The 13,377-nt window shown below is 51.9% G+C and overlaps 1 protein-coding gene across 7 annotated transcripts in view; it reads left to right on the top strand.

Moving 5' to 3' along the window:
• The window catches only part of LOC122364220 (titin-like), an 85,751-nt gene that overhangs the window by 5,027 nt on the left and 67,347 nt on the right, over positions 1 to 13,377 (top strand). For 6 of the 7 annotated variants that reach the window (XM_043334405.1, XM_043334404.1, XM_043334403.1 and 3 more), the window contains exons 2-3: positions 6,247 to 6,283; positions 7,076 to 7,224. In XM_043334405.1, the coding sequence (XP_043190340.1) occupies positions 6,279 to 6,283; positions 7,076 to 7,224 (154 nt within the window). In that variant the 5' untranslated portion in view covers positions 6,247 to 6,278. Of the gene's footprint in view, positions 1 to 3,535; positions 3,668 to 6,246; positions 6,284 to 7,075; positions 7,225 to 13,377 lie in introns of those variants that run through there. The other variant, XM_043334407.1, reaches the window with a different exon arrangement.

Here is a 13,377-nt window from a genome sequence, read left to right as displayed (position 1 = left end):
CGGGCCATGGGTGGGCCGGATTCTGATATTCAAAGAAAGGCTGATAATGGGCGGATCTGGATATGACTTGCCGGATATGGGCCGGGCCGGATCCTAAAAAGCCTATCCGTGAAGTGCTCTACTATGTAGGCCCTTAAGATGCGCTGGTGGGGGTCCCTTGGAGGTGGGGCGAGGGGCCTCGCAGTTGCCGTTGTGGGTGCCTTTAGAAACACTGGTGTGGACCGTGTGTCTATCACAGACGGATGTGGAGCCATAGCAGCCAATCCCTCGTTGGCCGTTACTAGGGCCCTGAGCGGCCGGCGAGGTCTCTCAGAAACCGGCATTGGGCCTTTATGAAGATAATTGTGGCTACATAGGAGCCAATAACGTGCCCCCACAAGCCCTGTGGTGTCCTTCCGAGTTGAAGTGCGGCCAGCGCGAACCCTCTGCTACCAACTGGCGCCGCAGGGCCCCTCGGTTTCGAAGGAGCCCTAAACCCGAGAACGGGCACGTACCCCCTCGCTCCCTTGCTATGTCACTGAATCCATGGGACTCTTTAGGTAATCAGGGGCGTTTCAGATGACAAGGGGTTTTCAATTGATCAGGGGCCCACCAGGTAACCATGGGCCCCTCTGGTAACCAGGCGTTAAGTAACGAGGAACCCCATCAATAACCAGGGCCCCTCAGTAAACGGGGGCCACTCAGGTAAGTGTAGGAGTCCCGCAGAAGGGCCGGCAAGGTTTCTCAGGTCCGTTTTTTGACAAGGCTCTTATTGACTCAGGTGCGAGCCCTTTGCCATCAGCAGGGGGCCCTTTCAAGCCTTTTGAGGGCCGTTTAATGTCTCTTGAGTTCCTATTGAGGCCTTCTAAGGGCCCTTTGAGCAGTCGAGGGGCCTTTGAGGCCTTTTGAGGGCCTCTTGACGTCAGCTGAGGACCGTTGGACGCCAGCTGAGGATCGTGTTTTTGGGCCTTCTGATGGCCATTAGACGCCAATGGATGACCCTCGTCCCTCTGACACCAACTGGGGCCCTCTGACACCAGCTAAGGGCACTTTAAGTTTGACGCTAGCTCAGGGCCCTCTGGCATTAGCTGGGGGGCCCTCTGACGCTAGCTCAAGGCCATTTGACGCTCTTTAAGGCCTTTTGAGGGCCCTTGAGGTCTTCTAAGGGCCCCTTGAGGTTTTCTAAGGGCCCCTTGAGGCTTTTTGAGGGCCGCTTGACGCCAGCTGAGGACCGTTTGAGACCTTCTGATGGCCATTTAGCGCCAGCTGGGGGCCATCTGGCACCAGCTGGGGGCCCTCTGTCACCAGCAAAGGACTCTTTAGAGCCTTCGGAGAGCCGTTCGACGCAAGGGCATGGCCCTCTGACGCCAGCTCAGGGACCTTTGACACCCTTTAAGGCCTTCTGACGTCCGTTTGACGTTAGCTGAGGGCCCTTTGAGGCTATCTGAGGGCCCTTTAAGGCCATCTGAGAGTCCTTTGAGGTCATCTAAGGGCTCCTTAAGGCCATCTGAGGGCCCTTTGACACCATCTAAGGGCCCTTTGACACCAGATGAGGGTCCTATGACGCTAAGTGAGGGCCCTTCGAGGCCATCTGAGGGCCTTTTGAGACCATCTGAGGGCCCTTTAAGGCCATTTGAGGGCCCTTTGTACACGGTCTTCGGTGGTCTAAGGATTAGTTAGAGGCCCATTTGAGGCGGCCTTCGGCCGCCTCAAATGGGCCCCTTCCTTCGAGTTGGCCCCCCAACTCGAATGGGGGGGGGGCACGGGCCCGTGTGCCCCCCCTTGTGTGCGCCCTTGTGACCAACACTTCCGTATCTAATTACGTCGTCGGGCGTCCCTGACACGGCGCCAGATAAACCGTCTCCCCTCAGCCGGGCAGACGGTTTATGAGCGCTTTCTGTTGTGATCGCCGCTCAAAAGTCCGCCACAATGTTTGGTTATCGCGGCCAATAGCAGCCGGTTTAGGATAACAGCGGTGAAATTACGAGAAAATCGGGCTGATATTTTGAGTGAAGATGCGCTGCTTTTCGTGATCGTCTTTATTTGTAGGTATCCCGGGATATAATGTTTTGTAACGCAACGTTTTTTGTTAGGCACCTATAAAGTAAAAAAGTTATAAGTGCGCATCGGGACAATGTATCGTTCTAAACTCCCGTGACAAGTCGCTCCCGTGGCTGATCCGTCTGCTGTGCCGCGGTGGTCGCCTCGGACCGCTGTTTTTGCTGGGTAACCTTCAGCGGTTCGAGGGCTGGCTCCGGCCCAGACCATGGGCTGCCCATCACAATCACTCGGGCCTATATTTAACGTCTGCTGTAGACGCGGCGCATGCGCTCGTTTAGAAGCTCGTCCCAGAGATCTGAGGAACAGCTGATATTCCCCACGGTTTCACCGGTTTACCGGCGCTGCAGCGTTGTAGGACCCTATAGGTATCTCGGCTGCTGAGCTGCAGCAGTGTTGAAGCGCCAGGCCCGGAAGACATAAATGCCACCTTCTGCGACACATTTCTTGCACGTATCGCATGTCGCATGGATCGCACTTCCCAGCTTTTTTTTAGTTTAAGTGGCGCATAATCCTTACAACAAGCAAGCATGGGCCGAAATAGTTTTCATTGAAACTGATTAGATACTTGTTTTATTGCAACATTTCTTCATTCTTTACCCGACTCGCTGGAGAGTGAGACGCGTCAAGTCGCGTGATAGCCTGGTCAGCGGAAGCAATGAATTGCTTTTTGACTCTCCACCCGAAAAAGGGCCCAGATGGTTTGTCACGATTGCTCAAAACGCGTCGTCGTAAGACAGCTGAAAGTTAATATAATTGACCATTGATTTACGCCGGGTCTTGAGCTAATAACTGTATTTTCAGGTCATGTTAGGTCGCTAGTCTGTAGCGTCTTAAATCTGCATGGTCCAAACTCCAAAGAATATGTATAACGACCTCAACGCATTTAATGCCATGGAATATTGCGTCTTGGGTTTAAACTTTAGGAAATAGCGCGCCTCCGAGTCCTCAAAACTTGTATATCTCCGATTTTTGTCACTCGGTCGGGTCAGTCACGTGATCCCAATTAAAAGTCGGTGCCTACCCATCTCCCCCCTCGGTTGTGGTGTGGTTATGTAGAAGGTCAATAGGCCTGACAATGGTACAGTGAAGGCTGTGGAATTTAACTAAGCCTTAGCCATGCGTTTTGCTCTTCCGACTTTACCCGCAGAATGAGCGGTAATACCGTTACTGGTGCATTTGCACGGCCTCTTCAGTTCCTCCTGCGTGGGGCGAGGTCGGCATTTGGCGTGTCGAACCCGTCCGTCTGTTTTACCAGCCCCCTGCCGGTCCTCCGCTGCACGGTCAGGGGGTTCCGGACGGAACTGGCGCTCACCAACCACGGGGGGGGCAAAACGGCCGGGAGGACGGGCAGCGGTCTTCCAGGCGTCGGTGCGCCCACCGGCCGCGGTGCTAAAATTAGCACCTGTGACTGATAAAAGAAACAGTTTTGAGGTCCATGAGTCAAGCGGCGCGGCTGGCCGAGGAGGCGGCCGGCGGCGGCGGCAGCGGCACTCGGTGCGGTGCGGGAGCGGAACGAGGAGCGGTGCGCGAGCTCCGGCAGTGCGGTCACAGGTGGATAGAGTCGCAGGCAGAGCGCCGTCTCACGGAGCGCCGAGAGCCGGACAGGCGCCGAGTACACATTACATATGTGAGTGACTGATATCCTGCAGTGCGGAAATAAGATTGTCCTGTACCTTTAGCAGTTAATGTAGCCATTGTTCCCCTGTATAGCCTCACGTTCTTAATTTGTGATCGACATATATTTTACAGACCGGCATTTCTCACTGGCTTGCGAACTCTGAAGTCTCAAATACCTATTTTTTGTCATTCGTTTTACTTTGTTGCACGATCATCATCCATAATCCATTTTTCATTTAAGTCTACCTAAATGATATCCATCAGTTACACTGTTGCACATAATTATTATTTGGGAACCGGTTGAGTGTCATTTCTGACGGAACTATTTTTGCTATAAGATGACAGACTGTTGGTTGGCAGCAGTTACGATGATTCTATAAACAGGTGTCATTCTATGCTCAGGCGAATCGAAGATATTTCACCCAATGACATTCCAACGTCCTCGTTTATTCTTCCGGACACCCGAATAGCTGCGGCTCTGAACAATCCATCCGTCACTTGGTAAAATTGTGACGTTTGAGCACCTTGGTGCCGTTCTTTTTTAACAATAAACCTGCTTTGATGTTTTTCAGTACCTAATCAATGTCTAAATGTATTTATATTTAGGTGTTCGGGGATGTATCTCTTAGGTATACCTACATTTGTTTTACGTAAAGTGGTATTTCGATGGGCCATAAATTTGCAAATGCTTTGTAATTGGTTTGATACGTTTCCCCAGTGACCGACCCGTCTTCACCGCTCACTGGCGTGTCGTGTTCCGATCGGCCCAAATTAGTCTGCCGACTCATTGACTGGGCGGAGATAGAGTCGGACTGAGTCACCGCCGTGTTGTCGGCCTCTGGAACGGAGCTCCTCGTCGGCCCGTGCCAACCGCCGAGCTAATGGGGGCCCGACAGCCCCTCCGACCGGGCCGTAAAACAAGGCGGGCTGTGCAGTGACAGCAGTGCTGTGCTGCTAGACGCCTCCAAATGCTGAAACTATCGGCGCGGAGACGGTCTCGTTACTCGGTTTTATCGCTGTTCGGTAGCCGGAGGCGCCCGACGGCAGTCTGCTCCGTCGCGTCATCAGGCCGTCATTGCGGCGTCATAGGAACGTCACTGGGTCCCCCTGTGACGCAGTGCTTCGCTCGCACGTGCGTCGGCGGCGCGCTCTGGCCGGCCTCGGTCGGTGTCAGGTGCCCCCGCCCCGCAGCGGCCCGGGCGGCAGCCGTCGGTGACTCAGTCGGCCCGGCCCGGCAGCCAGCCGGCTGTGTCATCTGGAAGCTAACCCGGTTTCCGCTAAGAATAGCGCTGCTCCAGCGGCGGCGGGACGGAGACGTACCCCGGGAGCCGGTGGGACCGCTGGCCGCCGCCACTGCGGAGAGAGACGGGTGTCGGCGGTCCACCTGTTAGCGGCCGGTGGGCGCCGCGCGGGCCGGCTGTCCGGGGGAAGACGGAGTTCGCCTCTGAGCTAAATCAGGGTGGGCCCCATATGTTACCGGGCCATCCAACTCGACGGCTGTGGAATGCCGGGCCCTGGGCATTAGGGACAGATGTTTTCGCAGCGTCTGTATAAACGGCAGCAGCCTCTTCAAAGCTGGGTCAAACGCCCTGCTCTATTGCACACATTCGCTTGGGTTGCATGTAAAGCAGGGAATGCGCCAGTTGTATGTCATGCACAAGCGCGGACCAAAGAACGATAGGCAATAGGCATGGCTGATGAACCTGGACGCTGCAGTGACGCACTGCCTCTATCAGACCTACACCGAACAGTGATTGGCTCGCCGACTGACCCGGACCGAACAGCGACTGACTCACCGACAGACCCGGACCGAACGGTGACTGACTGCGATTGACAGACCCTTGCCGAGCAGTGACTGGGTGGCGCTGGTCGCCTCTGACGGACCGGTATCTGAGCATGGCGCTCCACCGCACAAATGATGCCGTATTTTGGCAGCCGAGTCTGTGACGAGCGGACTGCTGTCACGGCCGTGCCGGCGCGCTGTCAGCTGTCACCCCACGAGCCGATACGACTGACGAGCAGGCCGCGGCGGGACAACAGCGACCGGTCCCTCCGTCACGGGGAAAATCGACGGCAATGACCTGTTCCCTCTTATTGAACTTTAATGACGCATTCTCACTTGATGATATTATCACTTAATACGCGTGAGATTATTTCATTTGTTGAAGATTTGAGTTAAGTATGGCTTCACTTGCCTGGCTCAGGTATTTGATAACTTCCAATTTGGATTTGAGTTACGCATCCATGCAATTTAAAGTCACAGTAAATGCACCTTTCAGCATGTTTTCTGATGAACGCCGTCCCGTTTACGTTTAATCGCCGGACTGACCGGAGTGTCGGTCTGATTTGCTTTGTAGGTATTGGTGCTCTTCCTTCTCTGTTTCCATTGAGTATCTATCTGACCCCCGTTTCTGTCGTCTGCTCTTGTGTCGGTGTCCTCCCCGTTCATCTGGTTCCATCACTACCATTTTAGTGAACATACAATTGTCCCACTGATCCCCCGTGTCTCTGGTTTGCTCTCTGCTGTTGGTCTCCCTGCTCCGTTTCCACTGAATTACCGTTTGGTGACGGCCGTGTCTCCGGTTTCAGTCACGGACCAGTCGGGTGGCCAGCACAGCACCATGCCGTAAGTATAGATCGGCGGTTGTCCGTTCTACCCGTGTCCCCGTCACCGCCGTGTGACCCTCCGTCGGTCAAATCGCTGCTCATGACCGTCCGTTGTAATCGAGGCTCCTCTGTCACCCCTCTGGTCGTTTGGAGGCAGTCGGACTGTGCATCAGTGCTGTTATTTTGTCATGCATGTGTCAACTCTGTAACTTAAATGTAAACCCATAGCTGATTCGCTTGATAGTTGCTAATCGATCGGCTTGCGACTTCATTATTATTTCGTAAGTTGATGTTGACTATTTTGAGGATCGGAAGCTCGTCTTAACCACTATCCCTGTGAAGTGTATCGAAGCTGTGGTAATAGCCGTCTGCCGAAAGGAACACTTCATGTGTGCAGGGTGTAGCCAGCGGATCAAAACATTTCTTTCGCGCATAGGTACTCTGGCTAACATCGCCTCTATCACACTTCCCTACCAACATAGCTGATAAGCTGACTGTTTTTTTTAACAAGTTGTTTTCCCGACACTTCTACATATTTGGTATGCTCACTCATTTCTCTACCTAGTTATTGCTCTAGGGACAATTCAGAGCATTTGTCACCCTTACTGGAGGATACTGTAACTGCACAGGAGAGCGGCAAAGTTGCTACTTCTCCCAGTTTGGGAACTTCTTGGCATTGGTTTAGAGGTATTTTCCAATGATTTGGGGTATGCAGACTTATTCTTTCGATACTGACACCCGATCCTTTCACCATGCTGATACCTAGTTATCGGTATTTGACGAAATTTAACGTTTTCTTTCTCTTGTTCAGGGCCGGCGGCCCCGCGTCTCCGCCAGTGTTTGAGCAGATCTTCAAGAATGCCCGTTTCGCCCAGGGAGGCAATGCTCTGTTCGAGGGCCGGGTTCGGGGCAACCCGAAGCCCAAGATCTCATGGACGCGCCAGGGCAGACCCATTCAGGGTAAGTACGCGACCCCCCCCCCTCCCCACCACGCATCACTTAGCAAATATTGAGTCTCCGAAGTCACGGGTCATTGCAGTGGCGCGGGAACCGGGGGGGGGGGCTGGCGGGGGCTGAGCCCCCCAGCTTCTCGGCTGGGGGGGCTCGTAATGTATTTGAGCCCCCCCCAGCTGGAAGAATCGAAATCGGAAATCTACCAACACACTTTCATAGATTCATACGTAGGCGCGGGAACAGGGGGAGGGGCAGTGGGGGAAGCTTGCCCCCACAACTCTGCGGCCGTGGGTCATGAGGCCAGGAACCGTTGGGCAGCTTGTCCTCCCCAAATTAGGAGTTGTGGGTCACAAAGGAAGAAAGCATGTAAGTGAAAAAATCCACCTCTTTCACTGGCTCGGCAACTCATTTGGCAGATTAAAACCTTTACTCCAGGTTACCAAAACGGTAGTTTCTTCACTCAGCTGAGACGGAATACCTCACTTTTTTTGCAAATATTTTCTCTTTTTTTTGTTGAAAAGGCCAAGGTCTAAAAAATAAGTGGCCTAAAACCGGTGAGAAAACTAGATTTGGGGCTACCCTAGGTTGATCTCTATTATGGTTCAGCCCCCCAGTCTGGAAGAAGTTCCCGCGACACTGGGTCATTGAGATAGATGAAACACCCATCAATCCAGCGTGGCCATCCCCCAACGGCCGACCGGCTCGGTCCACCTTGCTGCACCGGCCGGCCCGGCTGCGGGCCTGCGGCTGTCGGCCGCCGGCCCACGGCTGAACGGTATGCTGCGCCGCATTACACGCCGGCCGTGCGGCACAGCCTACCCAGTCAGTGGTAGGATCGGCGGCGCGCCGCGCCGGTCCCCGCCGTCCCGTACGGTCGCGCCGAGCCGTCTGGCAAGGAGGCCGGTACCAGCGGAAATTTATGAAGGGTGCCGTGTATGACACGCCGAGTTAACGACTAACAACCAGCACTGGCACTGAGAGTGGTGCGAACTAGCGATATTTTGGTAGCTTGCAGAGGGTCACTTATGACGTCATAAGTCAGTGATCTGACCTGACCCGAAAATGCCGTTGGGCCACAAGACACGGCTTGGATCAAAGGTCAGTTATTCTAACCTCACCTCTTTTTTCGACATGCCCTGAGCAATAAGAAAAGAAACATCTAGTCGGATACCATATCCTCCAGCCTGCCTTTCCCGGCAGACCCTCGATCTGCGGCACTGACTGATGTCGGTCTGTCGTGTGGCCAGTGGCGTCTGACAGCGGACCCGGTGGCCGGCGCCGACTGAGGGGTGAACCCTCCCCTATCCGCCGTCTGCCAGCCGGGCCTCTGACCCGCCGTAAACAAAACACCTGTGGAGCGCGCCCGGTGTCTGGATAGCGGGCGGCCGGCTGATGCCGGGCCGCGGCTCCTAACATGGCTGCCGGCGGCGGCCGCTGGAAGACGATACCGGGCCGGCAGGCCGATCACCGGGGCCGGCTCGGCCGTGCCGCTGTTGTTGTTGACAGGCACAGGGGACCAGTCAGTCCGGCTATTTCGGCGGCGGGAACAGCTGACGTGGCGCCCGGCTCCAGCCGAGTGTGTCATAGGGAACCGCAGCACTCGGCCGCCTAAATCAATAGAGACGTGTTTTTCGCGGTATTTATCGTCCCTCGGTGTCTAGAACAGCAACACAGCTTATTGATGTGACTGGTGGTATCACCCATCAACTCTGGAACATGCATAACACGATGTCACATTAACTTGCAATGGCTTAGCAATAACAGAGAGTCCCAGCCCAACATATCTTGCTAACATCCGCACTTGGAGGGGTGAGTGTTTTTGACCACACACAAGTTTCTTTTCATCATCTGTTAACTTTTGATCTTAGGGTGGGTAATGTCAAGTTCAGTAGCCCTGCGTCTATAAGCTTTGGGATTGTATCAATACGACGGCCTATTTTCTAGAAGTGTCTGACGTTGTATGTACAGTGTGTCTAAAAAGAATGTACCGTCGCCACTACGTGGCGCTGGTGTCGCGAGCCGGTAGTTGGCTGAATCCGCACCAGACCACACATTCCCAAGCGCTAGGTGACAGCTGCGCAGCGGCCGGTAGTAGCGTAAGCCCGAACCTTCGTGACACGACCCCGGGGGGGGGGGAGGGATGGCAGCGGGCGGGGTAGCGCGTGTAGGGAGGGGTGCTCCAGCAAGCTGGCAGTTGTCGCGGCCAAAGGTCAAGGGGTCACACGCCAAGCGAACGGACGCTGATGTGGGTTCGTGGGGATCATGAACTTGTGTGTGGTAGGTGCGTCTTGCGATGCACGGGTGATACGCCAGGTCTAAGCCAAAGGATTCAGGGGAGAGCTGAAGCAAAACATCTGGTCAACATATGGCGAATAATGGTGCTGAAAAATGGAAAGTATGGGTCAATGCAAGCCTTCATGACTATAAACAACTTTTCTGAGGACGCAAAGGCCAGCATTGAATAACGATATCCGGATCGAAATTAGCAATCATTTATAATTAAATGCCGAACTAATAGCGCTGCAAAACCCTCCTAGTAAATTGTCAAGTCGGATTATACCCACTTGAATTAAACTATCCTAAATAAAATTGTTAATTAACTTTCTAACACTGACGTTCTTTATCATACGATAAGTATGGGGTTAACCAAGATTCAGCATCTTCCGCGTTCAAACAATCACCTGTAAGGCTAGAACATTAACCCGCGCCCCGTTGGGCTCTGCCGAGCAACGCGGTCTGATGGGGGAGGGGGCCATGTGCCCCCCCCCCCTCAGATCTCGAGAACCACGCAACATAGCGACAAGCGGTAAACGGTGTTGGATAGCCCCAGCGGGGAACTACCTTGTGACCCAATTTCATTGACCTCGGTCAAACCGATGACGTCACAGGTCAGGTCAAAGGTCGAATTTTCACCGTTTACAGGCATTTCAAGAAATGCGTTGTAAAATCGAGTAAAATGCATTTCATTGAAAATAATCGATGGAGAAATGTTCTTCAAACACATATTTTGCTATTTGAGGTCACTGATACCAGGTCAGGTCACAGAGGTCAGGTCACTGGGGGGTCACAATATGAAAGTGTCGTGTGATACATGTTTTATGGTCCATTTTACATGACAAATGCGATTATGTGGGTCAGACAGACTTTAGGGCCAGCTTAGGTCACGTTTTGGTCAAGGTCAGGTCAAGGTCAGGTCAAATTAGGTCAAATTTCAAAGTTGATATTTTTGCATAAAATGGGTATCGATTCGATGCAGCTCGTCACGGGGAGTTCAATGGTGGTCTCCGTTTTGCGCTAAGAGGTCTAGAATTGCTAAAAATTGAGTTCAAAAATTTGACGTCATCAATTTTTAACATTTTTTTCGCTATAACTTGGCCAAAAAAGAGGTATCGATCTAAAATTTGGTATGTATATCGAAGAGCGCAGGGACTATCACACATATTCCGTTTTTTTCGAAATTCGAAAACTTTTTGGAAATTTTTTGAGTTTTTCTGAAAAAATCAATTTTTTTGATTTTTGGGGGTCAAAATCCCAAAATTTTGAAAATCCGAGATAGCAGTTTTGTAGCGCCGTCTTTTCTCTACACAACCACATAAAGAACTTTAAAATTGCTTGTTAACTGTAGAATTGGTGAGCGTTTAAGATGTCATGTTTTTTGCTCAATTTTGCTCGAACATGACCTCAGTTTGACCTCAATAACTCCTGACCTGAGGTGACCTGTGACTTGAAATTTTGTGTGAAGGTGTCAAATTGATGCCCGGTAAGGTACCCAAAATTTGGCGGCGCTGCGCGCCGCCGTTTTCTCGCTATTTAAGAAAAACCACAGGGGGGCCAAAATGGCCCCCCATCAGGGCGCGGGTTAATGGCCAGGCAAAAACATGGTCGGGATTTGATTAACCGGATTATAAGTCGATTCTTTTTAGTCGGGATTTGATAAGTCGGATTTTTTTACGCCAACCGCATTTTTAAGTCAAGTCAGGTCACTGATCTATGACGTCATAAATGAGCAGTCCTAAAATGAACTGTGTGAAACTGTCCTAAACTGTCCTAAAATGAACATTTTAGGACTCTGCTAAAATGTTCCAACTTCGCAACACCCTCAGTGCAGAGCTTTCATAGGGAGATGAAACTTACCTACAGGATCTTATAGTATGATCGAGAGGTCTCACAACTTGTATAAATGTATATCTAGGATTTTCTGAGGGGTCGCCTGAGATCAGGTCAGTCTCTCACCATTAAAAGTCAGGGGAATGTGGAAATTGCTAGTTTGGTCCGGAAATGATATACAACTATCTCAAATTCTCAAGCACACGGAATCGTGATTTCATGCGCTCCTTGCAAGGTCTGATGCTTCAATTTTGCTTTGTTGATCTTGCGTGACGTCATTTATCACATTACTAAGGCTATCAGTTTTTCGTCAATAACTCCCGATCAACTAAAGCTACCGAGTCGATAAAGCCACTAATGGACATGAAAAGACCTGCCGAATCGATTGATATGCAACATGACCTCCTTAGACCAGCTTCGTGACCTGACGGGCTGTGACCTGACCTTGACCCGAGGTTAACACCTTAACTCTCGCCCGTATTGGTGTTTTTCCAGCCTCAAACGTATAAGGGTCCGTTGGAACCCCCCCCCCCTTGCCGTTTCGCCCCTGATCGAGCTAGAGCTTCGCGGAAAAAAAACGAGCGTGTTGGCCGTGACGAGAGAAGTCGATGATACCCAATTTTAAGGTCCTAGCCCTCGCCCGTATAGGGGGGGGGGGTCGAACGGACCCCCCCCATGGTTTTTCGCGAATAACTCGCGTAATAAGCGGCCGATCGCGACGAAACCTTCAGTACCCTCGCGTTCAACAATTTTACACCTACCCTGAAAATTTCATGACCCTGACCCAAATGACCTTTGACCTGTGACCTACTTTTCGAGACCATGTTTGGCTGGAATCGCGATTCGGCGTATGTCGGCTCGCATTAGCCGCGCGTTTGCAGTCTTTTCGTGGTTTCAAGCGTTCAAACATGTGATATCATGTTGCCCCCATGCATTAGGGTGGGTGTCAAGGTCACCTGAAGGTCAAGTCAGGTCATTGACCTTTGATGACCTCGGTTCACTTTTTCGAGTTTTACATGTTTCTAGGCCAGTTTTTGGAGCTGAATTCGAATTTAGCAACCATATGAACATTTACGAAGTAGTTTTGGTGCCTTCGTAACATGTTACGAAGCTTTCAGAGGCGGTTGCCACCTACTACGAATACCTTACTGGTTGACCTGACCTGACCTGACCCGAACTGGCCTAAATACATGAAGACATCATCTGTGATCAAAACTAACATGATATTCGTGATCAGCACCCCGAAAAACCCCATAGCAGTCACACTTTACGACGTTCTAACAGGTCCCGATTTTCCCGCCTTTGGGGTCATTGACCTGACCTGCAAGGTCAACCAATGACCTAGGACCTTAAAATTGGGTATCATCGGCTTCCTCTCGTCACGGGCAACACGCTCGTTTTTTCCGCGAAGCTCTAGCTCGATCAGGGGCGAAACGGCAAGGGGGGGTCCAACGGACCCCCCCCCCCCTTATACGTTCGCGGCTGGAAAAACACCAATACGGGCGAGGGCTAGGTCATCGGTTGACTTTCCAGGTCAGGTCAATGACCCAAAAGTCTGGGAAATCGGGACCTGTTAGAAAGTCGTAAAGCGTGGCTGCTATGGGGTTTTCAGGGTGCTGATCACGAATATCATGTTAGTTTTGATCACAGATGATGTCTTCATGCATTTAAGCCAGGTCGGGTCAGGTCAGGTCAGGTCAGGTCAGGTCAACCAGTAAGGGTATTCGTAGTAGGTGGCAACCGCCTCTGACAGCTTCGCAACATGTTACGAGGGCACCAAAACTACTTCGTAAATGTTCATATGGCTGCTAAATTCGAATTCAGCTCCTAAAACTGGCCTAGAAACATGTAAAACTCGAAAAAGTGAACCGAGGTCATCATAGGTCAATGACCTGACCTGACTTTCCGGTGACCTTGACACCCACCCTAATACATGGAAGCAAGATCATATCCCATGTTTGAACGCTTAAAACCACGAAAAGACTGCAAACGCGCCGCTAATGCGAGCCGACATACGCCGAATCGCGATTCCGGCCAAACATGGTCTCGAAA

Source organism: Amphibalanus amphitrite, unplaced genomic scaffold, assembly GCF_019059575.1.
Source record: "Amphibalanus amphitrite isolate SeventyFive unplaced genomic scaffold, NRLGWU_Aamphi_draft 000662F_arrow, whole genome shotgun sequence".
In the NCBI taxonomy this organism is placed as follows: domain Eukaryota; kingdom Metazoa; phylum Arthropoda; class Thecostraca; order Balanomorpha; family Balanidae; genus Amphibalanus; species Amphibalanus amphitrite.
The sequence above is the reverse complement of the archived record's forward strand: the minus strand, read 5'-3'. Positions and strand labels throughout refer to the sequence as shown.